The sequence below is a fragment of the Lissotriton helveticus genome, chromosome 6 (genome assembly GCF_964261635.1).
Source record: "Lissotriton helveticus chromosome 6, aLisHel1.1, whole genome shotgun sequence".
NCBI lineage: Eukaryota > Metazoa > Chordata > Amphibia > Caudata > Salamandridae > Lissotriton > Lissotriton helveticus.
Window position 1 is genome coordinate 1,070,036,657 of NC_136067.1, and position 26,520 is coordinate 1,070,063,176.

At 47.4% G+C, this 26,520-nt stretch overlaps 1 protein-coding gene across 1 annotated transcript in view; it reads left to right on the forward strand.

Annotated features, from left to right (window-relative positions):
• The window catches only part of LOC144762615 (chitin synthase chs-2-like), a 693,194-nt gene that overhangs the window by 148,260 nt on the left and 518,414 nt on the right, over positions 1-26,520 (forward strand). Inside the window, exon 5 of the mRNA XM_078647842.1 lies at positions 14,679-14,768. Within this exon, the coding sequence (XP_078503968.1) occupies positions 14,679-14,768 (90 nt within the window). The remainder of the gene's footprint in view (positions 1-14,678; positions 14,769-26,520) is intronic.

Sequence of the window (26,520 nt, forward strand, 5' to 3'; positions counted from 1 at the left end):
CAGATACCTATCTACTAACTGTTGTAAACAGGGATTTGCACCAAACACTACATCTCTTAGAGGCAGGCATAATAGAGAAGAAATGTTCTCATTTCTATATACTTTGCAAACTTTTCATTGGTGCTGCATTGTACAGCACACATACAAAGTGGGAAAAGTATTGATGTCTAGTTTTTGTACTGGTGTGGTATTGGGTTTCGCCAGGTCTACATACTCTGCAAAAACTCTCGAACACCATAGAATAGAAGTTGGCATGGAAACTGGAAAATGCAAAGAACAAGTTTATTAAGACCCCATGGGGTGGTGGTACATTCCTACAGCACCCTTCGGTAATGCAAGAAGTATCACACCGAACATCGGTGCGCGACCTCTTTTATACAAGTTTAACAGTAATAAAAATGTAGGCGGTATACTCTTTTCACAGTTTAGGTACATATAAGGGCATTTTTGGAACGCAGCCAGCATGTGGGAGGAGTTTAGTACCACTGGTCAGTTTGGAGAACATTCCTAAGAGGTGACCGCTCATTACCCTAAATGTTCAAATGCGCATGCGTGATTTTGACCAGTGCTAAAAATAGCCTGTTGCTGGGCAAGGTAAATGGTCATTGGTACAGAGGAAGGACAAAAGGGCATGCTGACCACGAGGCCGCATGTTCATACAAAATGGAAGCCAGTAAATACAAAATGGCCCCCACACGTTTGGTCAAGTTAACGGTGAAAGTTCGTGTAGCTGAGCTAAATGCTAACCTAGTTGCTGCCAAATTACGACAGACAGCCCTTTTAGCATTTAGCTGAAGCTACCTCATAATGAAAGTAATCAGGATATTCATCATCAATATTAATCATCATTATCTTCATCACTTCTGTGTTAACCATCTGCTCATTTTTGGCAATAGCTCGTTTAGATGGGATACAGGCCGTAATACATACAGAGCATAGGGTAGGGCCACATTGGATACATAAACAAAGGAAAAAGAGTATTCCGATAATCATACAAAGGATAGTCAGTAATTTCCAACCCCAGGTACTAAGCAAAGTCCAGAACCAATTAGAGAATGTCCATGTACCATTTTCGGGGTGAATTTCAGCAGCAATTTTGTGTAATTTAGAAATAGCATCATGCACAGAAGGCGAATTGTCTGGGACGTAAACACAACAACTACTTCCGATAATGCGGCATGCACCCCCACGATCAGCCAATACTACATCAAGAACCATTCGGTTCTGAAGCGTTACAATTCTAGTAATTTGGAGCTCCTCTGTTAAGTTCCCTAAAGCAGAAGCAGTTTCATTAGCGACAGCTTCCACAACACGTGTTAGCCGTCTTATTTTCCTGCTGTTTAAGGCAGCACCAACAAAAGAAAACAAGCCTAAATTAAAATCTACATATTGCTGTAAGGAGGTGTCTGTTTGGTCCACATTTTCAATCTCTAATGTTCTCTTAACCCTATTTAATATAAAATCATGATATAGTACAAAATCATTATGGTACATAGGCGGGGCAATAAATACAGGGGGTAGTACAAAAGATATATAGCAAGTTCCTAACCACCCAATAGGAAGACGATGATATCCTTTATTTCCACAAATAAAGTAGGTGTTTCGTGAGGCTACAAAAGCAATACCACTTGGTGTGTCAAATGTGAGAGTAGTATTACATTCACTTTTCCCCCCCGGAATTGTTCCTTTATTCCTCACACAAAGGTCAGCCTTAGTATCAATAACCGTAATCACATGTGGACTAGACATATTTATAAGTCTTTGATTAGTGAAAACGTGAGGTGTAGATACATTGTCCGGTCGATATTCTTCCCACTCAAATTTAGTTCCTTCTGCTTGTGGGTAACCATCTTTATCGTTGTAGCACACTTTGTTTAATCGAAAGAGTAGTCCACCTTTTGTTGGCCATCTTAGGGTAAAAAGAAGAGTGTACCAAGCATTACAAGAACCATTATGTGAGAATGGAAGAGGAATAAGTGGAGTTCCTCCTTTCTTTTGATGTCCAGGCAACATTCCACATACCCAATAGTTCAAAGTGTTCGTCATGTTGTGAGTATGATGCAGAATTTGAATGAAGCTGTTATTCAAGTAAGTCTGTCTATGTCTCTCTTCATGATAAGGCAAAGTAAAATGGAAATGTTCAGATGGAATTGGAGTGGTAGGCAGTAAATATTCTCGTGCAGGAAGCAATCGTTCTACAGTCCATGCTATTACTGCTATTACCACTATAGTCGTAACAAAAAGAACTGCACCCAAAATTCTTCTATTTCTCATCGTAGTAGGTGCCATAGTATAAAGAACAAATGTTTAAAAAAAAAGGAACTAAAAAATAAAAAGTGAGTGCTGAGATCCGAGGTAGCCGCTGGTTTCTTCTCCGAGATTCAAGACGGGTGTCGCTACACTAGCCAGAACTGATCCCTCCCACCTTGATATTCTCGGCTTCCATTTTCGCAAACCTCAGAACGGTAACTCAACCAGTCTAAAAAAAATGAAAAAACCTCTATTTTCTCGGCCGTAGATTATACTTCGCTCCACCAAAAACAGCGTGGTCCGGGAAGGCTCCCTCCGACTTGTGATGCATAACAGCTGGGCTCTTCTCTGCATCCAAGATGTCTCGATAATCAGACAGCACCGCAGGATTCACCAGATCCGGAGAGACAAAACGTCAGTGGGTTGAATGTATCCACCGCTTCTTATTCGTGACTCGCACAGCCGTCCGAGTTGCCAGCAATACCTGTTCAGAGCCACGCCACCTCGGCTCCAAACTGCTGGACCTCTCGAACTCACGTACCATAACGTGGTCCCCAGGACGGAGATCGTGAGCCTCCCCAATGGAATTTTCGGGGAGCGCTTCTCGAACCTGTTGATGAATGGAAAGTAAATCATTTGTTAATCGTGCCAAATAATCGTTCATTATTAAACAAGGCACATCATGAATCAAACGAGGCTTTGGAACTCCCCAGATGTTCATAGGCCTTCCAAACACCACTTCATAGGGTGTGAGGCCAGATCGGGAATGTGGCACTGATCCAATAGACAGCAATGCCAAAGGTAAAGCGTCCAGCCATTTCAAAGACGTGGATGCCACGATCTTTGCTAGCTTCAGCTTCAGAGTCGCATTATACCTTTCTACTAGACCTGCCGACTGCGGGTGGAATACAGCGTGGAACCTCTGCTTAATTCCTAATCCTTTCAGGACATGCTCCACTACTTTCCCAACAAAATGAGGACCATTGTCATTCCACAAAAATTTACAAACACCATAGCGCGGGAAGTACTGAGTAACACCTTAGCTGTTGTCAATGCTGTATTATCCTTCGTGGGGTAAGCCTCAATCCATTTGCTGAAGGCACACACCACCACTAGGACATATTTGAGATTATTACAGCGCTCAAGCTGGATGTAATCCATTTGCAGTACTTCAAATGGTGCAGTAGGTGGAACGAACCCTCCTTTAGGAGTATAAGTCCCTTTAGCAGGATTGTACTGTAGGCATATCAGACAGGTCTGCACTACTCTTTTGGCCGTGCTGGCAATCTCAGGATGCTCCCAAACTCGAGTAAGCAATTTGGTAATTGCAAGAGCTCCAACATGTGCCAGCCCATGTGTCATTTGAACATTTGCTTGCAAATAAGCGGCAGGCAATTTCCATCTCTCCATATCTTTGCTACGCCAACAACCCTCATCATCCAACACTCCCTCTGTTGCCCAGGTTGCAAGTTCTGCTTCAGATGCTGATTTTTGTATGTCTAATATTTCATCTCTAGCATCATGCCATCGCTCAGCCTGTGATCTCACCACATACATAAGAGAGATATTTTGCAACATGGCAGTCTCTCTCGCTATGCGATCTGCAAAGGCGTTTCCTTGTCCTACTTTGTCTGTCACCTTCATAAGCCGACTGACAAAAAAATCTTTCTGTTGCAACTATTAAAATTTTGTCTTCACAACAGTTATTTTACATGGAAAGATAAATTTTTTGCCCAATTGACTGGAACTTCCATGGGCTTTGCTGGGGCCCCAGCATACGCCAACACCTTCATGGCTCAGTTTGAGTCACAAAACTTGATGAGCTGGCGTGAATGGTCACATGTAAAGTTTTACTGCCGTTTCATAGATGACATTTTTTTAATCTGGGACGACACACAGGAAAAATTAGAACACTTAATAAGAACACTCAATCAGGTGGAGACAAGAATACAATTCACACACAAAATAAGCAATGAAACAATTGATTTCCTTGATGTCAGAATTACCAAAACCGTAGATGGATTTGACACGGAATTGTACACAAAGCCTACGGATCGAAACAGTGCCCTCAGTTACACGAGCTTCCATCCAAGGAGCTTGATCAAAAACTTACCGTTATCCCAATTCATCCGTATAAAACGCATATGTTCAAACACACAAACATGTGTGAAAACTCTGAACAGACAAGCACAGAAATATGAGGATAGAGGATATCCCAACACTATACTACAAGAACAGATTGAAAAGGTATCCACAATGGATAGAACGAAACTATTACAACCACGACCCAAAACACAAAATGACAGAATGGTATTTGTAACAAAATATACCACTCAATCATACAAAATCAGAAGCATCATCAACAAAAGATGGGAGTTGCTATCTCTGGAACCAGATTTTAATGGATTATTCAAAGAGCTGCCATTACACGCTTATACCAGAGGATTGAATCTAAAAGAGAAACTGAAACTCAAACATCAACCAGAAACAGGCCTCACCAAGAAAGGAACGATCCGGTGTCATAATTGCATCAATTGTAATAATGCAATTATAGGGGATATCTGCACTCATCCAACAACTGGTAAACAGATACGTTTAAGACACACAAGGGACTGCAACACGCAAAACGTGGTGTATGGAATCAAGTGTCCATGCGGAAGAATGTACATTGGCAAGACCGAGCGTAAAATAAAAGTGCGAATATCAGAACACAAAAGCCGAATTCGCAATAACTCTTTGACCTCACCACTGGTACAACATTGGATTCAAGAGAAACATAGCATTTCGCAATTAAGATTTCAAATTTTGGAACAAGTACCATTGAAACAAGACATAAACAATCACCAGAAATTACTACAACGTGAATTATTCTGGATCAAATATCTAAATACCATGATACCAACAGGTCTTAATGACAAGTATGACTTAGCATGTTTCCTATAGGGACAACCAGGAACAATAATACAAAAGTAGGGAGAGGTATTCCACAATAAAGTATTAACTAGTGTAATGTTTAAAATTACAATGAATGATAACTATTCAAAAGAGGGTGATGCAATACAGCAGTTGTGAATCATGTAATACTTGTAATTATCCAAATGTGTAAAAAATAAGTGACCCAAAAGTGCATGTTGAAACATGAGTCTACATATCACATAATCTCAGAAGATGCGTTTGAGCACACTAAACTTAAACATTGTTCTCTACCAACACACCACTTTAGCATAACACGAGACCTAACTTTTGACAACAATACAGAAACCTTTTAAGTACAATTATCCCATGGAACTGATAGCAAAGCAGAATAAGTTGGTACCCACACTAATAGGATCATCCAAGCTGGATATAGGAATAGGAAATAAAAAACTCCAATATCATTGGCAGACAGCTTCACGAAATTGATCAGTAGTTCTGTAACAGAATTGTGCTACGGGAGTAATTATCACAACACTCATACATTTATAGGTGAGCGGCTGAAATATAAACAGGGAATAGATCAGGAACTAATTCGCAGTATTAGAATACGGTTACGGCGGGTTCCTTTGCACCGTACCGAGGGGTTTGTGCATCTTGTCAAGATGGCGCTCGTGGACACTGACAAATATGAGGACTTTTGGGCTAGTCCGTCGACAGTTGTTAACACCGTGGTGTTGTCCCGGTGAGCAGCGGGGTCATTAATAAACAGTAACCAGCGTAGACATACGACCTAGCGGTTTGCGGGAATTGTTTATAACGACAGAAGGAATTGGCACAGGTATGTTGGCAGCACATTATAGTTGGAACGGAAACGATTTAAGACTGGCGATGAGGGTGATTGACTTTGTTGCTTTTCGGTTTTCTAGATTTAGAACGCACAGAGCAAGACAAGGTAAACACGGAGAGCTACCGCGATCCGTTTTTATTTTTTAGTTGTTCTCGAGTTGTAACTAAGGAATAGTTCTGGTTTGTTTATTACAGAGACTCAAGGCACATTTGATTGAGGTATGTTGTCAACGCACGAGGTATGTTCATCGATGTAGTGTATTAGATATAGGAGTTAAGATATTTGTTGTTTATTATTTTTTCAGAAACTCGTGACACTATCACTGAAGGTATGTAGGGTACTTTGTGGCTAGTCATCATTAATTATATGTGAACATGCGGATCAGTTACATATGGGTTTGTACTTGTGTTTTGAACAGAAGTGTAGTGGCCAAATTGGAGGACAGGATTCAAACGGTACACAGCAACAACAACCAGGTAGGCACATATCAAGGTCACACATTCAGAGAACCCCCCTTTAAACAAAAGATACTTACATTATGCTTTCTTACTTTCCTTTGTAGAGACTGCCCCTGATGAAGGCACACACGAGTGCCGAAATGCATTGGGCTCACTCAAGAAATGTTGATTAAATGTATTATAACATAAGTGCCAAGCAAATGTGTATAAATATAATGTAAAAATGTACTGTGAAGATAAGTTTGTTACTAAACAGTAATGTGAATGCTGAACAATGAAACTATAACCAACATGAAAAAAGTATAAACATGAAATAAAAAGATAAACTAATGCAAGTAAACACAAGTGTGGTTTAAACAAGGATTAAAGGAATAAACTACAGAAAGCGCCAGGGCGCCAAGTGAACAGTGCGCGATTGGGTGGAAACTCAATTTCACCATAACCAAGTTCATAATACTGAGCCATAGTTAAAAAAAAAGCAGGGGTTGCTAAGGTCAATGAACTTTCACTAGTTTTTAACCGTTTTGCAATCTCCGGTAGGAGATTAGCCACGTACTTATCAATGAACAAATGCCTGCCCGTATCCTCTGTTAATGATTGCCCACTATAATCATGAAATGCTTCCTCGAAACGTGAAAAGAAATCAGAGACCGGTTCATCCGGCTTCTGTTTGCAAGAAGCCAACATCGTCCAGTCAATTTTCTTAGGAGGAACAAGCGTTTTTAATTTATTCAAGATAGCCACAGGGAGATCTAAAGTCAATTGACATGGCTTACACACAGGTTCTCCATCTAAATCAGCTCGGACTAACTCCTTCCAATCTGCACCTAGAATCGCTCGATCATCAAACTTACGAATCGCCCTCCACATATCAGGAGGCAGTATCAACCCAAAGAGAAGATCAATATCGACTAATGTCATAACACACGAAAAAATAGCACCTTCCACACCTTCATAGAAAGCTGCTGGATTTTTACGGGGGTCAGGCAAAGCATTCTTGAGCGCCATAACTTCTGTTCTATTCCATGGCGTATAAACCCAATTATATACAAAATATCCCTTCGCATCTTTAGACATCTTATCATCATCTGTGCCTTGCCCTTTAGGAGGGACATATAAAGGCGCAGCTTCTGGCATAGGCATGACATTAACTGCAGCGCTATTATCTGTTTCAAAGATAGGGCACTCGTTGGATACTTCCGTTGATCCAGACGTAGACGAACCCGATGCCTTTTTCTCCGTTCGTAGCCGCGTCGCCTCATCCCGCAGCTTAACCAACCGCTGGAAAAACTCATCCGCATCTGCAAGAACAAAAAAACCTTTACGAAAAGTCTCACGACCAACTAATATAACTTTAGGTTCCATCTCAGGTGAATGCCGCCTAAACCGTTCGACAACTTCATCTGCAAAATGATCTAGAAAATACAATCGCTCCTTTTCAGACCACGCACTCATGAGACCATCAATCTCTGAAACAGTTATGGAATTTGTATTAAGTTTACGAGCAAGCGAGCGCAATTCCGTGGTCCGCTCAGCAGTTAACCTGGTACGCTGATTATTCTGATCCTCCTCGTCCGAGTCCTCATCCGGCGCCGTAGGCGGAACATACGGAGGCGGGCAACGGTCTAATAATGAAAAATCATCTGATTCGTTAGTAAGGACAGGATAAAGAGGACGTCGAATAGGAAACTGCCCATTAACCTGCAAATTACGCTCTCGAGTCTCTCTTTCTTTCTGTTCCTGCAATTCTTTTTCCTGCATCTGTAAAGCTTTATCACGAGCAGCCTTTCGCTGCTCTTTGTCCGCCAAGGCTTGTTCACGCTTCATTCGTTCACGCACCGCTTTCTCCCACATACGCACACAATCAAACATATCCTGTCTAGACCTGCGCTGAAACAAACACTGCTCCACATACTGAACCTTTCGTAGATCAAACGACCCATGTAGTGGCCATTGCAATTCACGATCAGTTTTGGTATATTTGTGCCATAATGTACTGTACATAATGGGAGGAAGGCCAAATTTTATATACATTTCACGATTAGGTGTCCCCTCTGGGGGAGCCGGCTGAGATTCATTTAATCGATAACTGGTACCATTTCCAAGACAGCACATTCCTCGGAGTGTGCTGAGAACAGGCATGTCAAAATATCACTAAAAACGCGATATTACATAAAATGGCACTTAAATATGTTTTATACACAGTGTGCCGTTCAAACAAATACAAAGTCAGAGAAATATCTCTACATACCTGTCTATGTGAGGTGCACTCCACATATAACTCAAATCATAGGTCCAAATGTTAGCTAACTCAAACAAATTCAAAAAGCCACAGTAAGTGTCAGTATCACAAGCTTACCAAATATTCTCAAACGTCCAGGTTACAACTGCCAAGTTCCGTAGACGAATTAGCCAAACAGGCACTGCACGACAATCCAACCGATCAGGATCTCAGTCGAGGACCGGCGCCACCTGGAAGGTCGAGTCAGAAGGAAAGGAAAAAAACACCGTGGATGCCAAGACTCGGGTCACTCAGTGGCAGCGTACGCGTCCATGGCGAGTTTCCAAGCCTCGGTCGCGACCTCTCCTTCGGGCATCCGAGTCGCCGATGAGTCCCTTCGTGGTCGCCAATTTGTGGTATTGGGTTTCGTCAGGTCTACATACTCTGCAAAAACTCTCGAACACCATAGAATAGAGGTTGGCACGGAAACTGGAAAATGCAAAGAACAAGTTTATTAAGACCCCATGGGGTGGTGGTACATTCCTACAGCACCCTTCGGTAATGCAAGAAGTATCACACCGAACATCGGTGCGCGACCTCTTTTATACAAGTTTAACAGTAATAAAAAGGTAGGCGGTATACTCTTTTCACAGTTTAGGTACATATAAGGGCATTTTTGGAACACAGCCAGCATGTGGGAGGAGTTTAGTACCACTGGTCAGTTTGGAGAACATTCCTAAGAGGTGACGGCTCATTACCCTAAATGTTCAAATGTGCATGCGTGAGCTTGACCAGTGCTAAAAATAGCCTGTTGCTGGGCAAGGTAAATGGTCATTGGTACAGAGGAAGGACAAAAGGGCATGCTGACCACGAGGCCGCATGTACATACAAAATGGAAGCCAGTAAATACAAAATGGCCCCGCACGTTTGGTCAAGTTAACGGTGAAAGTTCGTGTAGCTGAGCTAAATGCTAACCTAGTTGCTGCCAAATTACAACACTGGAACTTCCCCTTTCAAGCACAAAACTGTGCTTGACAGAAAGCACACACCCATGGCTTGTAGTGGAAGGGTATGTGCATTGGCACATGACAGACAGCCTTCAGTGCACCAGCACAGGAGGAGAGGAAACAGGACAGTATCTTATTACATATGGTTTCCTTTTAATCTGCTCCCCTCAGCACAAAGCAGCACAGCAACTTTGGTTGCTACGCTGTGTTGTGTCAAACATTAGTAAATGTTACCCAGTATTCTTTGCAAGGCGTTCTATTTGGTCTAATATAGCCTAAGAGCCCAACATAGCGGGCTATACCAGCTATTAAAGGCCCGCTCTTTGGTTCAGGCCTTTAACAGCGGAGAAGTTCTTTAATTTTCGGTAGAGCCCACCATGGAGGGCACTAACGCCATTAGAACATTGCACCCCTAGAGAGCTTAATATTCTATTTTGTAAAATAAATGCCTCATGAAGCCCGAAGGGGATGAAATCCCCTTGGGCTCCCTGAGGCCTTTCTGTGAACAAACATTCAATCAATCAGAGAATTTGTAAAGCGCGCTACTTACCCGTGAGGGTCTCAAGGCGCTGAAGGGAGGGGGTGCTGCTACTGCTCGAAGAGCCAGGTCTTGAGGAGCCTTCTGAAGGTGACCAGGTCTTGGGTCTGCCGTAGATGGGTGGGGAGGGTGTTCCAGGTCTTGGCGGCGAGGAAGGAGAAGGATCTGCCACCGGAGGTGGTTAGTTGAATGCGCGGGACGGCAGCAAGGGTGAGGCTGGTCGAGGGGAGGTGGCGGTGTAAAAGTTGAATCTGTTGTTGAGGTAGGCTGGTCCGGTGTTGTGGAGTGCTTTGTGTGCGTGGGTGAGGAGCTTGAAGGCGATCCTCTTGTTGACGGGAAGCCAGTGCAGGTCTCTTAAGTGGGAGGAGAAGTGGCTGCGGCGGGGGACGTTGAGGATCAGTCGGGTGGAGGCGTTTCGGATGCGTTGTAGTCGTTGTAGGTGTTTGGCTGGAAGTCCTGCGTAGAGCGCGTTGCCGTAGTCCAGCCTGCTGCTGTCGAAGGCTTGGGTCACAGTTCTTCTTGTTTTGGTCGGGATCCACTTGTAGATCCTGCAAAGCATGCGGAGGGTGATGTAGCAGATGAGTCGAGGATGAATCCTAGGTTGCGTGCGTGGTCCGTGGGTGTTGGGGATGTTCCCAGTGTCCTTGGCCACCAGGAGTCGTCCCACGCAGAGCGGGTATGGCCTAGGATGAGGACCTCCATCTTGTCCGAGTACAGTTTCAGACAGCTGCTCCTCATCCACTCGGTTACGGCCTTCATGCCCTCGTGGAGGTTGGTTTTGGCAGTGCGCGGGTCTCTGGTGCAGGAGAGGATGAGCTGGGTGTCGTCGGCATAGGAGATGATGTTCAGTGCTGGCGGGCCACTTGTGCGAGGGGGGCCATGTAGACATTGAACAGGGTCGGGCGGAGGGATGAGCCCTGTGGTACGCCGCAGATAATGTTGGTGGCTTCGGATCGGAAGGGTGGGAGGCGGACTCGCTGGGTTCTACCGGAGAGGAAGGACGTGGTCCAGTCCAGGGCCTTCTCTGGATTCCGGCTTCTTGGAGGTGATTTCTTAGTGTGTGGTGGCAGACCATGTCGAAAGCGGCTGACAGGTCCAGGAGGATGAGGGCTGAAGTTTCGCCGTTGTCTAGGTGGCGACGGATGTCATCTGTGGCGGCGACGAGGGCTGTCTCGGTGCTGTGGTTTTGTCTGAATCGGACTGGGATGGATTTAGGATGTTGTTGTCCTCGAGGTGGTGGGTCAGCTGTATGTTGGCGATTTTCTCGATGACCTTCACCGGGAAGGGGAGCAGGGAGATGGGCCAGAAGTTCTTGAGCTCTTTGGGGTCCGCCTTGGGCTTATTGAGGAGGGCGTTGATTTCAGAGTGCTTCCAGCTCTACGGGAATGTTGCTGTGTCAAAGGATGTGTTGATGACCTTCCGTAGTTGGGGTGCGATGATTACATCGGCTTTGTTTAAAATGTGGTGTGGGCAGGGGTCTGACGGAGATCCTGAATGGATGGAGTTCATGATCTTGCTTGTTTCTTCGTCGTTGACGTGGGACCAGGATGTCAGCGGGTTGGTGCATATGGTGTTCGGGGTGGGGTCTGTTGCGGTCGAAGTGGATGGGGAAATTGAAGCTGTCGTGAATGTCGGCGATCTTGCGATGGAAGAAGGTGGCCAGTGAGTCGCACAGATCTTGCGAGGCGGGATGCCGTTGGTATTGGCGCTGGAGTTGGGGAGTTCCTTAACTATGTTGAAGAGTTCACTGCTGTCGTGTGCGTTGTTGTCCAGTCGTGTTTTCAAGGATGCTCTCTTGGCTGTTCTGATGAGGTGGTGATGTCTGCGGATGGCATCCTTGTGGGCTGCATGGCTGTCTGGTCTGTGGTCGTGGAGCCATTTCTTCTCTAGCTTCCGGCATGTACGCTTGGAGGTCTGGAGTTTTTCGGTGAACCAGGCAGCTTTCCTGCTGGGGTGGTTGTTGGAGGGTTTCTTTATCTGGGCGAGGGCGTTGGTGCAGTCGTCGATCCATTTTCTGAAGTTTCGTGCAGCGGCGTCTGTGTTGGTCGGGTCGGCGGGTGGGTTCTGGGTGAGGGTGGAGGTCAGCTGGTCTTCCGTGACCTTGCTCCAGCAGCGGTGGGGGAGCTGGTGGGTGCGGTGGTGAGTGTTTGGTTTCTTGAAGGTGAAGTGTATGCATCGGTGGTCGGTCCAGTGGAGTTCGGTGGTGTGGTTGAATGCTACGCGGGTGCTTGAGGAGAAGATGGGGTCGAGCGTGTGGCCGGCGGCGTGGGTGCGTTCGGTGACGAGTTGCCGGAGGCCGAGGTTGGCGAGGTTGGCGATCAGGGTGGCAGAGTTGGCGTTGTTGTTGTTCTCAAGGTGAAAGTTCAGGTCCCCAAGGAGGATGTAGTTCGTGGAAGCAAGTGCGTGGGTGCTTGCCAGGTTGGCAACGGAGTCGCTGAAGGGGGCCCGGGGTCCTGGGAGTCTGTAGATGAGTGTCCCTCTGAGGGTGGTGTTGGGGTCGGTCTGGGTCCGGAAGTGAAGGTGTTCAGCGGAGTTGAGGGAGTCGTCTGCGTGGGTGCAGACCTGGAGGGTGGACTTGTGGACGATGGCTAATCCTCCGGATGTACGACGGTACAACGCGGGTTTTACACTGCAGTATCATTACAACAAGGGTTTTACAATGCAAGTCATTACCACGACTTGCGCTGTAGGGTGCGGACATAGGAATAGTAAGATTTACTATTCCAACAATAGCCTACGTACAGTAGGGAAGGTGTTGGAATAGTAAATCTACTATTCCTTAGTCTAGAGCGCCCTCCAGCGCAAGTCGTGGTAACGGCTTGCATTGTAAAACCCTCGTTGTAATGGCACTGTGGTGTAAAACCCGCGTTGTAATGGATGTTCCCCAATCCTCCTCCCATCCCGTTGGTGCGGTCTCTGCGGGAGATCTTGTAGCTGTCCGTGGTGGCTATGGCGATGTCGGGTGCCGAGGAGTCGTTCCACCAGGTCTCGGTCAGGAAGGCCACGACGGGGGCGGAGGTGTCGAGCAGGTCCCAGAGCTCGACGGCGTGTTTGTGTGCGGAGCGGGTGTTCAGGAGTATGCAGCGGAGGTGGTTGGGTTTGGTCCTTGGGGGTTTAGTGGTTCTGTCACATGTGAAGTTGCAGGTGTGGCAGGAGAAGGGTCCGTGGGTGCGTTTTGGGGCAGCCTGGAAGCAGCGGTGGTCTTGGCCGGTGTTGAGGGCGTAGAGGGAGTTGCCGTTGTATCGGAGTCTGACATCGTGGAGGGGGCAAGGTCCAGGGGTTCTGGCGCTGGGGGTGGTCCAGGCGCGGACGGGCGCAGACGGGCTTGCTCTTGACGGGCCTATGGCGCGCCTTCGGAGCGCCCGCTGCACGTCTGAGCTGCGGCCGCCATATAAGGAGTGGAGGGAGGGAGGAGCAGCTGGGAGGCGGGAGCGGGGTGGCGAGGGGGCGCGGCCTCAGGGGCAGCGGCGAGAAGAGCGGGAAAAGCAGGGAGAAAAAAATGGGGGTGGGGGCGACTAGAGCAAAAGCGGAGCAAAAAGGCACAAGAGATATACAATACAGGCACAAGAATTACACAATACAGACCAAGAAAGTGTGTCTGTCCACGGTCACGGCGGTGATCCGAGGCAGGCAGCGGGCGCGAACTCGCGCAAAGGTCCAGAGGCGAGCACTTAGCTGGTGGAGCTGTCCGGCAGCAGGGGGGTGACCTGACCTGCAAGAAGGGTCTAGGGTCACTCCTGTTGTCGGGCAGCGGCCCCCATATAAGGAGTGGAGGGAGGGAGGATCAGCTGGGAGGCGGGAGCGGGGCGGCGAGGGGGCATGGTCTCAGGGGCAGTGGCGAGAAGAGCGGGAATAGCAGAGGGAAAAAAAATCCTACTAGAGCGAAAGCGGGGAAAAAAGGCATAAGAGATATACAATACAGGCACAAGAATTACACAATACAGACCAAGAAAGGATGCAAGCAGACCACAAGTCTGACCACGGTCACGGCGGTGATCCGTGGCAGGCAACGGGCGCGAACTCGCGCAAAGGTCCAGAGGCGAGCATTTAGCTGGTGGAGCTGTCCGGCAGCAGGGGGGTGACCTGACCTGCAAGCTGGGTCAAGGGTCACACATTGAAATGTAGAGGCTCCGGGCTTCTACCAGCCATTAGAAGCCTTGAGCTCAACAATCCAATGTTCTAATATGTATTTTCGCTAGCATGAAGTTTGGTCCATCTTTCTGATTCTCTGTATATATTGTATTTCATTTGGTCTTTTTGATGCCAGGGTTTCTCTATGAAGAGTGCATTTACTGTTTCCATAGCGCTGGGCATTCTCTCAACATTCATACATACTGTGTATGTCATGGGACTTGTCATTTTAGCACTTTGTTTTCTGTGATTGCAGAACATTATGACAGCATTTTCTTCTATTGACATAGCATGTGATTTCTTTTCACAGCACCACAGAACATGTCAAGATTTATCTATGTGCAACAATGTGGCATGAGACGTTTGATGAAATGCTGAAGATTATCACATCAATATTTAGGTACAGAGCACTTGGTATTCTTTATAGAGAATTATGCAATATACATTAATAGTAATATGCAAGAGTAACAAAACAGTGAGGCAGACAGAGTAGTAATCTTGCAGTGGCTTGTCTACTTCGATATCTTTGCTTGACTGGTATGATAATAGGCTTTAAGGAAGAGAAATAAGCACAAGTATTAGCAAAGCCAAACAGTCTGACAGTCATTTGATTTTGTCATTGCTTGTTTTTCTTTGCATGGATTTTACAAAACTTCGTTGTTCGGGAAGCTACCATGTCCTCGTCAATTTACAATTTAAAAAAAACATTGGCTAAAAGTAAAAATAGTTCTGGGTCTCAAAAATCACACATTGCCATAGTAGTACCTAGCATTGAAGGGAACTACTGTATGTGAGAATGCATTCCTTGTGAAAGGGACAGAATGCTCCCACTCACTGTCAATTTAGTCAATGGCTGAAGTCGGTTGACCCATTTACCCTTCTGAATGCTGTAGTAGGCCAAAGAAAAATATGAATGAGACAATAACATACGAATGGTTGAAGAAGCTGGCTGAAAGACTCTATAAGTAAGTATACGATACTTATAATTTTGGGTTAAATCTTAAAAGTCATGCCTAACTACGGACCTAAAAAGCATAGCACAGAAATCAAAAGTTACAAGAAAGTTTAGAGTGCTCGTCAGCTCCAGTGCAATCATTTTCAGTACCCTAGGTGACATTACTTTTTGCTGTCTTGGCACTTCTCTCCCCTAGCAATGGAGCCATTGTTGAGGCCTTGTGTGTTTCTAAGACAGCAGCCCGCTCTCACCATTCTGCAATGCCTCTCTAATGATTTTTCATTAGTTTGGCAAGGACTCTGGGGCAGATTTACAAGCCCCTTGGGCCACTTTTGCGTCACTTTTAACATGGGAAAAGTGACGCAAAAGTGGCGCTAGGGGCTTGTAAATCTGCCCCTCTCTGTGTTACAGCACACACCTTCAGACTACAGTGTCTTTCTAGAGTTAATTTTTCACTTTAATACTTTAGGCCCAACATTTCTTTTAAGTGGGATGTATCTCCACACTGGCTGATTCGGTGGTTCTATATATATATATATTCACTGAAAAAACCATAGGTTATAGACCATATATAGTTAGGAATTAGCATTTACAAAACCTTATTTTACTCACACAAAACCATTGAAATTCCATATATAGTTAGTTGCACTAACTATATATCGCGCACCCGCAATCCACTGCTGATGATGTCACATATTACATCATTCATGACATGGTCAGTGACATCACTGATGACATCACTGATGACATCTCAAATGACATCACTGATGACATCACTGATGACAACATCCAGTGACTGTATGTTTCTGTAAAGTTAAAATATGTCTTACATATTGAAGAATGAGTGGATGTATAAGTGTCTGGATGAAGGATTTAGTAGGTGCGTGACTGACTGTATGAGTGAGTGATTAAATGTGTCTCACTGAGTGCATGGGTTAGTGACTAAACTGTCTTAATTAGTGCATCATTATGTCTGTTGTTCTGTAAACTGCTGCATGTGTTGATCAGTAGCTATATGAGTAACTATATGGGTTATTGATTGATTGCTCAAGTATTTGTATGGGAGACTGAGTGTGTGTGTGGCTGGCTTGGAGGTGTGTGACTCTTTGCAGATCAATGTGTACTTGTATCAATGATTGTATAAGAGAGTAAGTATGTGTTAGTATATGTTTGAAAATGTAAGGTACTCTATGCTTAAATGGAAAATGGAAAAAATAGAAAATGGAAGTGTGATTGATTCTTTACAGGACTGACTAGGTGTGTGAGTAACTCCATGGATGAGTGGCAGAGTGTGAGTGTCTGTATAGGTGTATGAGTGCATATGATAGTGTTGTAAAGATGAGTGATTGTATGTATGAATGATTGTATGGGTGAATGAGTGAATGTGTGTGTAGACATAGGAATCAGTGAGTGCGTATGTAGTAACTAGTATTGGTGTGTCAATGGTTTAAAAAATTATATTCTGTATTTAACACTGGGTGTAACAGAGGTTATATTAAAGTGTGAGGAGATGCATTGTATTGTCACATGAATGATATCATCAGTGATGTGACCATTAATGTCAAATGAGATGTCATCAGTGATGTCATTTGAGATGTCATCAGTGATGTCATCAGTGATGTCACTGACCATGTCATGAATGATGTAATATGTGACATCATCAGCAGTGGATTGCGGGTGCGCGATATATAGTTAGTGCAACTAACTATATATGGAATTTCAATGGTTTTGTGTGAGTAAAATAAGGTTTTGTAAATGCTAATTCCTAACTATATATGGTCTATAACCTATGGTTTTTTCAGTGAATTTCAAAGGTTTTTTAATAGAAAATATCAAAAGCTTTTTTGTGGAAAATAACTAAAATTAGGTATACATAAGCGGCGTTCATTTACGTTCACCACAGCCACTGTTGAAAGTAAAGTAAAAGTCGCGAAACAGTGGCCATGCCATATTGTCCCTTTTAGGCCCCATCATGCACGTAAGTGACAGCCATTTTGTGTGTCATGGCCTCTCTGCCCACTGCCAATAGCCTATGATCGTTCGGAATTGGTTCTCTTTGGGTGATTCTCTATTCACAAATAAGCACAGAGTCGCAATACTCTGTTTAGTCTTTGCGGATAGTGAAGGATAGGTAGTGCAGACTTTTGTCCCCTTTGTAACCCGTCATGCCTATCTCTGCCCCATTTGCTATGGGGGCGCACTGCGGGATGGCTGCATTGTAAAGCAGCTCCGCCGGACGGACCAAAGATCGGGAGATAAAAGTGTGAATACGACGGTGCTAATCATCTCATCGACGGGAATCGATGTCGGAATAACCAGGGAAGCCTCGCCTGCCGATAAAATGTGGTAGAGTTACCAAGTACAGCAGAACGGCATGATAGAAGCTGCCGAGACGACCACACGGAGGGCGGGTAAGATGGCGGCTTCCGAGCCATAGATCTCCGCGACTCCCAGTGCTGCCTACATCGCTACTGAAATAAATGTGGGCATGAGAAGGTAGCGATACCCAACAATACTGGGGAAAGGCTCGGTACCGCTATAGGCACAAACTGAAATACGGTACAGCGCAGCATTTACTCGGCGCGAAGGAGGCAAAATACTGCACCAAGATGGCGGCGCCCATGTACACGGCAGGAGTGACATTGTGGCACCTTAGAAAGTCATAACCAGCAGAATATGTAATTAATACCCGGCTGAGCTCACTATAATCCAGCTACAAATGGCAGCGCTGGCGGAAGCATAGCGAAGCAGCATGTATACTACTAGGGCAATGCGGAGATCGCAGCTACATAAAGACTTACTCACGATATAACAGGATTCATGGACCATTGTCAAAACACACTCCCACCAGAACGCCATCGCATGTCTAACTGCACATGATCACCACTCTTGACCTCCGGGGCGTCTACCTGCTTCGACATTGGGCGCTCGGTTCGCCTGCTGTCCATGCCTGCACCGGTGCCTTGCCTAACTTGTCTGGGTCCGGCGAACCGGAGTTACGGCGCTCCGCCCCCTGCTTGCGCTGGTTGCTCCCCGGACCAAGACCCGCTTCTTTTTCCCTCTTTGACGTTTGTGAGGGGATTCTAGGCTGCATTGGGGCCGCGGACGGAAAGGTGAGTCTCGGCTCTTCTGCCTCCCCCCTCCTTGCGACAGACAGCCACGCATCGCGGGAGCCACCGCGAGCCGCTTGCCATTTGCCAATCTTTAGCGGCTTGTTCTGTCCCTCCCCCCCTGCTCCCAGGGTCGGGTTGAGGCTCCGGTCCGACTGTGGTTTAAACTCTGTTTTGGGCCCCTGCCATTTCCCTTTGGCCCGGTGGATCCTGGTTTTGTCCGTTGGGTCACCCAGTCAACGCAGACACCCCCTGCTGTTGGGAGTGATGTAAACAACTCCGGCACAAGCCTATTCTATCGAGCACCATACAGAATTAGGCTCGCTGTACAGTTAAGGTGACAATCTGCGGTGGGTCAGAGGTGCAACCCGAAAGCTGGTCTGGGAACTGTTGAATTATTTTTATGTATTGTTTCCTCATACCAGCAAAATTAATTAGCTAGGTAATCAAAGTTCGACTTGCCCGACCCTATAATGGCTGCCGCCGAAGACGTCAACATTTGATTTTTTTTTTCAATATTTCACTGTATTTGCCAAGATTCTGCTCAATACTATTAAGCCCGAACTTTCATAATTGTAAATTGATGTTGAGTTTCACTACAAACTACCTAATTCCGACGTGTTCTCAAAACATGTGGCGCCCATTTTGTCCCCACTAATCATTAACAATCATTTTTACTTCATTTTTACTTCCATTTTGCCTTCCCTCCCCTATCCTGGTGTTGTGGTCCTACTCGCCTAATTAGAGTAATAGAAATCGAAAATGGACTTATTGTTGTTGTCCCTCATGCCTAATGGACTAATAGAAATCGAAAAAGGACTTAATAATAGTTACGGCCATCTTTGACTGGAGCACTGAATATTATTCTCCTTTGTAATAATCATTTTCCATCTTCCTACTTCCTATCCTCTATTTCCTTCTATATCTTTCTTATATATATTCACTACCTACCCATTTTCTATGCTACTTTTAATACCACCCACTTCTTGACAGATTTATTTAAACACCCTTTAAGGCATTTCCTCTCACTCTGACTCTTAACCTTTATCTTTCTGTTGTTATCCTCTGAGGCGGAAGCCGGAGGACTGTATTTACATCTGTTTTTAAAAACTGCACCATTTTCACTTGTGTTAGAATTGAGGCGGAAGCCGGAGGACTGTATTTTCATCTGTTTTTAAAAACTGCACCATTTTCACTTGTGTTAGAATTGAGGCGGAAGCCGGAGGACTGTATTTACATCTGTTTTTAAAAAACTGCACCATTTTCACTTGTGCTAGAATTGAGGCGGAAGCCGGAGGACTGTATTTTCATCTGTTTTTAAAAACTGCACCATTTTCACTTGTGTTAGAATTGAGGCGGAAGCCGGAGGACTGTATTTTCATCTGTTTTTAAAAACTGCACCATTTTCACTTGTGTTAGAATTTTAAAGACCTTAGAGCTCACCTGCTTGGAAGCGCTGACCTGAACGCGCCCTCACAGACCCCCCCGACCACCCCTGACACAGCGACCCCAGCGCTGAATCAGGAAACGCCCAAGGCGGTAGCCACGCCCACTGCGAGGCCACGCCCACCCCCAGAGACTACAAATGTGCCGGCCATACCAGCGCAGCGGACGAGCGCAGCGGGAGCGCCGTTTGCGTGCCGAAGGCGCGCCTAAGGCAAGCCCGTCTGCGCCCGTCTGCGCACGACCGGGCCTAGGGCCACTACCCCTGCCGGATACAGCTGCCCCTAAGGTAAGATACTCACGTCGGGAGTTACTAAGTCTCAGACCCCCCACCCCCTCTTGTAAATACACTCACGACCTAAATGGACCCTTCATCCGCTGTACCCTCTGCAAGCCAGTACAACGCAAATTACTTATAAAACCTCACAAGCCTGCTGCCCTGATACTGGCCTCACTTAACTGCCGTTCGCTCCCCAAACATGCGACGCAGATCAACCACCTCATTGAAGACCAAAAGATTGATATCCTCTTCCTCACGGAAACATGGCTCGCCCCACATTCTGAGGCAGACATGGTGCTAGCAACCCCTCCAGGCTTCCTCATTCAGTCCCTACCCCGCCCCCTAGGCCGAGGTGGCGGTGTCGCCATCATCCACCGGGACCACCTTCTTTGCAAATCTGAGGATGCACAGATCCCTGACTCTGAAAGCCTGCAATTTACAATCAAGCTAGACTCGACCAACTCTCTGACAGGAGTCCTTGTCTACCGCCCTCCCGGGCATCCAGGCCCTTTCGCGAGCGCTCTCCTGGACACTGTAGCAACCCTGGCCCACTCCATATCGAATTTCCTGATAATAGGAGATCTTAACATCCATCTCGATGACCCTACCGACCAGACAGCAGCTGACCTGATCGCTGATCTGGCAGCACTTGACATCTACTTTCTTAATTCCGGACCCACTCATACCAAGGGTCACCTGCTGGACCCAGTGTTCACTAACACTACATCGATGCAAGTGAAGGATGCCTCCCCCTTACCCTGGACAGACCATTTCCTAATTTCCTTCCTACTGCCAGGTTTCTTCAGGAAACCTCAAAAACCGCCCACCTACATCAGGGACAGGACCTGGTCCAGACTTCCTACCGAAGAGTGGGCCAGCATTCTTAAAAACACCAGCCCGGCACGCGCAGACGATCCGGCTGTCGCTGACAGCAATTTCAGAGAGTGGATCACCACCTCCCTGGACTCCGTACTCCCACTAAGAACTAGGGAGGATAAAAACGGAAAACCTGGGTCCGCCCCGTGGTATACCACTGACCTCCGACTCCTCCGTAAAAACTGTAAAAGAGCCGAACGGCTTTGGAGGAAAGACTGGCAGCACTCCAGCAAGGAAGCATACCACAATACAGTCAGACTCTACAAAGATGCCATCAGGGATGCCAAAGCCTCCCACTATGACACGCGGATTACAGAATCTTCTAATTCAGCCAGGGAATCCTTCATAATCGTAAAGGAGCTGCTCAAAGTACCCCATTCCCCGTCCTCCAGTGTCCCGTCGGTGGACCGAAGTAATGACCTAGCCACGTACTTCAACGATAAAATCGCCCGTATACTAGTTTCCCTCCCCCCTCCCGGGCCCACCAGCCACTTGGACAATCCGACACCCCCCAGTCAAACCGAAAGTCATCCTCGTCCTCAACTTGAGACATTCAGGCCAGTAACATGTCTGGAAGTCGAGCGAACCATGACCAAAATGAGAAGTGGTTCACCACTTGATGCGGCTCCCATCAGATTCCTCAAAACCGTGGCCCCTGTCATCGTTCCCACGGTCACGGAGCTCATTAATAGCTCACTTACCCAGGGATCTGTCCCTGCCAGCTGGAAGAGCGCGGTGGTAAAAGCACTCCTTAAAAAACCACAGCTCGATCCAGCAGACATGGGAAACTATCGTCCAATTTCTCTCCTACCGGCAATCAGCAAGCTAGCTGAGAAACTGGTCAACAGACAATTGTCCCAGTTCTTTGAAACAAACAACATCTTACGGGAATCCCAAACTGGTTTCCGCCCGGGCCATGGCACAGATACTGCCCTCCTCACCGTCATCGAGGAGGCAAGGCGCATACTGGATTCAGGAGGGTCAGTGGCAGTGATCCTCCTGGATCTCAGCGCAGCCTTCGACACAGTCAACCACCGTGTCCTCCTCCATCGGCTCGCGGCAGCAGGGATCACCGGGACGGCACTTAGTTGGACAGAATCCTTCCTCACCGGACGCACGTTCCAGGTATGGGACGGCATCTACCACTCAGCCACCCTCCCCCTCACAAGCGGGGTCCCTCAGGGATCTTCCCTGAGCCCGACGCTTTTTAACGCATATATGGCTCCCCTGGAAGACGTGGTGACACCATTTAACATAAAAATGGTAAGCTACGCTGATGACACTCAACTGGTCGTCTCTCTATCCCAACTAGCCGACCACCCGGAGAAACTGGCGAACTGCCTTACCCAAATACACAGCTGGATGAGTGATTCATCACTAAAATTAAATGGGTCTAAGACCGAAGTGATGCTCCTGGGAAAACAATGGGCAACCATCCCCCCAACAGTCTGGCCCGACGTATTCAGAGAAATCCCTTCCCCGAAGCGTGAAATCAAAACCCTTGGAGTATGGCTCGAACCGGAGCTCACCATGAAGACGCAAGCCGCCAAAACTGCTGGCACCTGTTTTGGGCTCATGCGCACCACCCGCAAGATCCTCCCATTACTACCACCTCCCTCTAGGAAACTTCTTATCCAGGGGCTAGTATTGTCCCGTCTTGACTACTGCAATATGGTCTACCTGGGCGCTCCAGAGGCCACCCTGACTAGACTACAGCGGACACAGAACGCTGCGGCCCGTCTGCTCACGAACCTTCCTTCGAGAGTATCAGCAAAACCAGCCCTCAAGGCCTTGCACTGGCTCCCTGTTCACCAAAGGGTGGAATTCAAAGCCATGTGTACAACACACAAACTTATCAACGGATCTGGCCCTACTATCCTCAGCAGCCTGGTCACCCCCTACAAAGCATCCATATCCCTCCGTTCAGACAGTGAGCACCTGGCCAACATCCCCAAATTCAAAAGGACCCGCACCGGAGGCCGACGATTCTCGGTGCAAGCGGCCGTGAGATGGAATTCCCTCCCACGCACCCTCAGACTGGAAGCCAGCTACCTGACCTTTCGCAAAAAACTGAAAACGCACCTATTCCCGAAATAACTGTTCCTCCTCCCTCCCTCTCCTTACAGGATAAACAATCTCCTTACAGCGCGGGGATGCCCTTGGGTCACCAGGCGCTATACAAATCGATAAAAAAAAATAAAAAATTTGTTGGTAGTTGGTTCAACCCGGACCGTTTATTAGAGGTAGATCATCCAACTCCACCGGAGGACACCCCTAATAAAAAGGACATATATATAAAATGCGGACTAGCCGCTGTATCGTGCTAGCAAACTATAACATAAAAATCGTTAGAAAAAACAAAAGGATTCGAGCAAAATCAGAAGGCCACTGATGGGATCACTTTTTGACCTCACTAAAATAGAAACATTAGGAGCAACCCCTCATGAGAAATATGAAACTAGTGAGAGGAACCGAGCTCGACGCCATGATGGCTGCAAGACAGCTCGGCTCCGCCACCCACCCCGCCCAAAATAACGACAAACCCTATGCAAATATTATAAATATATACAACACACCAGCAAAGTAACAGGGTAAAACGTTTTATTAAATAACTATTTACATGGCAGCCTGCTGCAACATCGATCCAAATGCATGACGCTGTTCCTGTCCCTCCTTGTGCAGCAGGTCCGCGGCTAGGCCCATCCGGAAGACGAGGCCCCCGGCACGTATAGGGCGGGGCCTTGCTGGCAGCCATCGGCCGAAGAGGTCGTTGGGTGGATGGCCCGGAAGCACCACGGCCACGATGTTGATGTACTGTCCTTCCCTGAGGTGGCATCCAGCGAGCCACAGTTGGGGGGGTTGAATGCCTTGCTGATGACCCCCCCCCTCTTATTGCCTGGTCCGACCATCACATATACCTGCGCCAGGAGACGGCGTGGGGTGCACTGGGAGGGAGAGGCGGCGCGAATGAGCCTCCCCCACCTCCCCAGGTGGAGGTTCCTCAGCTGCACCCCAGCGCTTCACTCGGCCAACTGAGTTGCGCCCCCTCTTGCGGCACAGTGCCTCGCTCGGCCAGCTGAGTTGCGCCCGCTTTTGCGGCTACAGCGTCTCACCCGCCATCCGGCTGAATTGCACCCACTCTTGCGGCCTACGACATGGAGAGGCCGGGGCGTTGACTAGGCGGGGCCTCCGGCCGCAACCACAGCGCCAACGATCGCTGCTGACGGAGGGGAGCCTTGCCGGTGAGAGCCAATGATCTGAAGAACCGCTGCCTGCGGTGCCTCCCTGAGCCGCTTGACGGAGGCCCCCGAGGGGCGGTGTGGTGGCGCGGACTTGGAGGGGGCGCTTGGCTCCTGCCCCCTCCCCAAGTCTTGTTGCCCTGGTGTGGCCTGAGATCGCCCCCGACATAGGTGGCCGGCTCCCGGGATCCGGCGGAACTTTTTGCCTTTTGGTGACTCTTCCATTCTGGACCTTGCCCCACAATCCGTTTGACCTGAAGACACGTCCTGCGGTGCCCTGGTCCGACCATCACATATACCTGCGCCAGGAGACGGTGTGGGGTGCACTGGGAGGGAGAGGCGGCGCAAACGAGCCTCCCCCACCTCCCCAGGTGGAGGTTCCTCAGCTGCACCCCAGCGCTTCACTCGGCCAGCTGAGTTGCGCCCGCTCTTGCGGCACAGTGCCTCACTCGGCCGGTTGAGTTTCGCCTGCTCCTGCGGCTACAGCGTCTCACCCGCCATCCGGCTGAATTGCACCCACTCTTGCGGCCTACGACATGGAGAGGACGGGGCGTTGACTAGGCGGGGCCTCCGGCCGCAACCACAGCGCCAACGATCGCTGCTGACGGAGGGGAGCCTTGCCGGTGAGAGCCACTGATCTGAAGAACCGCTGCCTGCGGTGCCTCCCTGAGCCGCTTGACGGAGGCCCCCGAGGGGCGGTGTGGTGGCGCGGACTCGGAGGGCGCTTGGCTCCTGCCCCCTCCCCAAGTCTTGTTGCCCTGGTGTGGCCTGAGATCGCCCCCGCCATAGGCGGCCGGCTCCCGGGGTCCGGCGGAACTTTTTGCCTTTTGGTGACTCTTCCATTCTGGACCTTGTCCCACAATCCGTTTGACCTGAAGACACGTCCTGCGGTGCCCTCGCAATGCGGCCTGGTCCCTGAATGTGTGCGGGAGGACGGTATTGATTGGATCAAGATGGCGGCTTCACACAAAGCTGACTCAAGTGTTGCTGCTGATGCTATGCAGACAAAAACTGGTTTTCAGTTTGTACATTCTTCAGGATTTTTCCATCCAAGGCTGGTTGAGAGTTTGTAGAACGATGGCTTCAGATTTTCAACATACTACTCTTCAACATTCTTCATAAATGTAACAATGTGAGACTCACTAGGAGAACGGCCGTTTATCTTTCCTTTCAAAATGCTGCCAACAATATTTTCTGAATGGAAGACACCATCTTGTAGCATAAAGGGCTGCGTCAAGGGTGGTATTGCCCAGAATGTCTTGTTTTCTAGTGCTCGTAATGACGAAGCCAGAACTGCCGAAAGGGATTCTGGTCCTGCCGCTACTTATTAGAGAGATTGAACTATACTCTGGACCTGCCTGGCCTCGACCAAAATGGCGCCAGTATGGGAGCGACTTGCAACTCCTTATGACGTTCTAGTTACTTAGCCTTGACGTTATGGGGGATGTATGCGGTCTTTGTGCACATGGCGGGCGGGGAAGGGTACTGACTGGGAATACGGACAACCCTATTGATGTCGATTTTTCAATATTGATTATTGTATTAATAAAGCTTCGAAGTAATGTTAGCCATGATACTCGCCCATGGTGTGCGTATGGACGATTTTATTGTAACTGATCCTGTTCTACTTTCAATTATAAAATCAACCTTCACTGATCCTGCAACCGTTTGTCACGTTTCGTTTTTTCAATTAAATGGCTCACTTGTTACATACTCCTATACCCCTGGCTTTTGAAAGACACCATCTTGTAGAATAAAGGGCTGCGTCAAGGGTGGTATTGCCCAGAATGTCTTGTTTTCTAGTGCTCGTAATGACGAAGCCAGAACTGCCGAAAGGGATTCTGGTCCTGCCGCTACTTATTGGAGACATTGAACTATACTCTGGACCTGCCTGGCCTCGACCAAAATGGCGCCAGTATGGGAGCGACTTGCAACTCCTTATGACGTTCTAGTTACTTAGCCTTGACGTTATGGGGGATGTATGCGGTCTTTGTGCACATGGCGGGCGGGGAAGGGTACTGACTGGGAATACGGACAACCCTATTGATGTCGATTTTTCATTATTGATTATTGTATTAATAAAGCTTCGAAGTAATGTTACCCATGATACTCGCCCATGGTGTGCGTATGGACGATTTTATTGTAACTGATCCTGTTATACTTTCAATTATAAAATCAACCTTCACTGATCCTGCAACCGTTTGTCACGTTTAGTTTTTTCAATTAAATGGCTCGCTTGTTACATACTC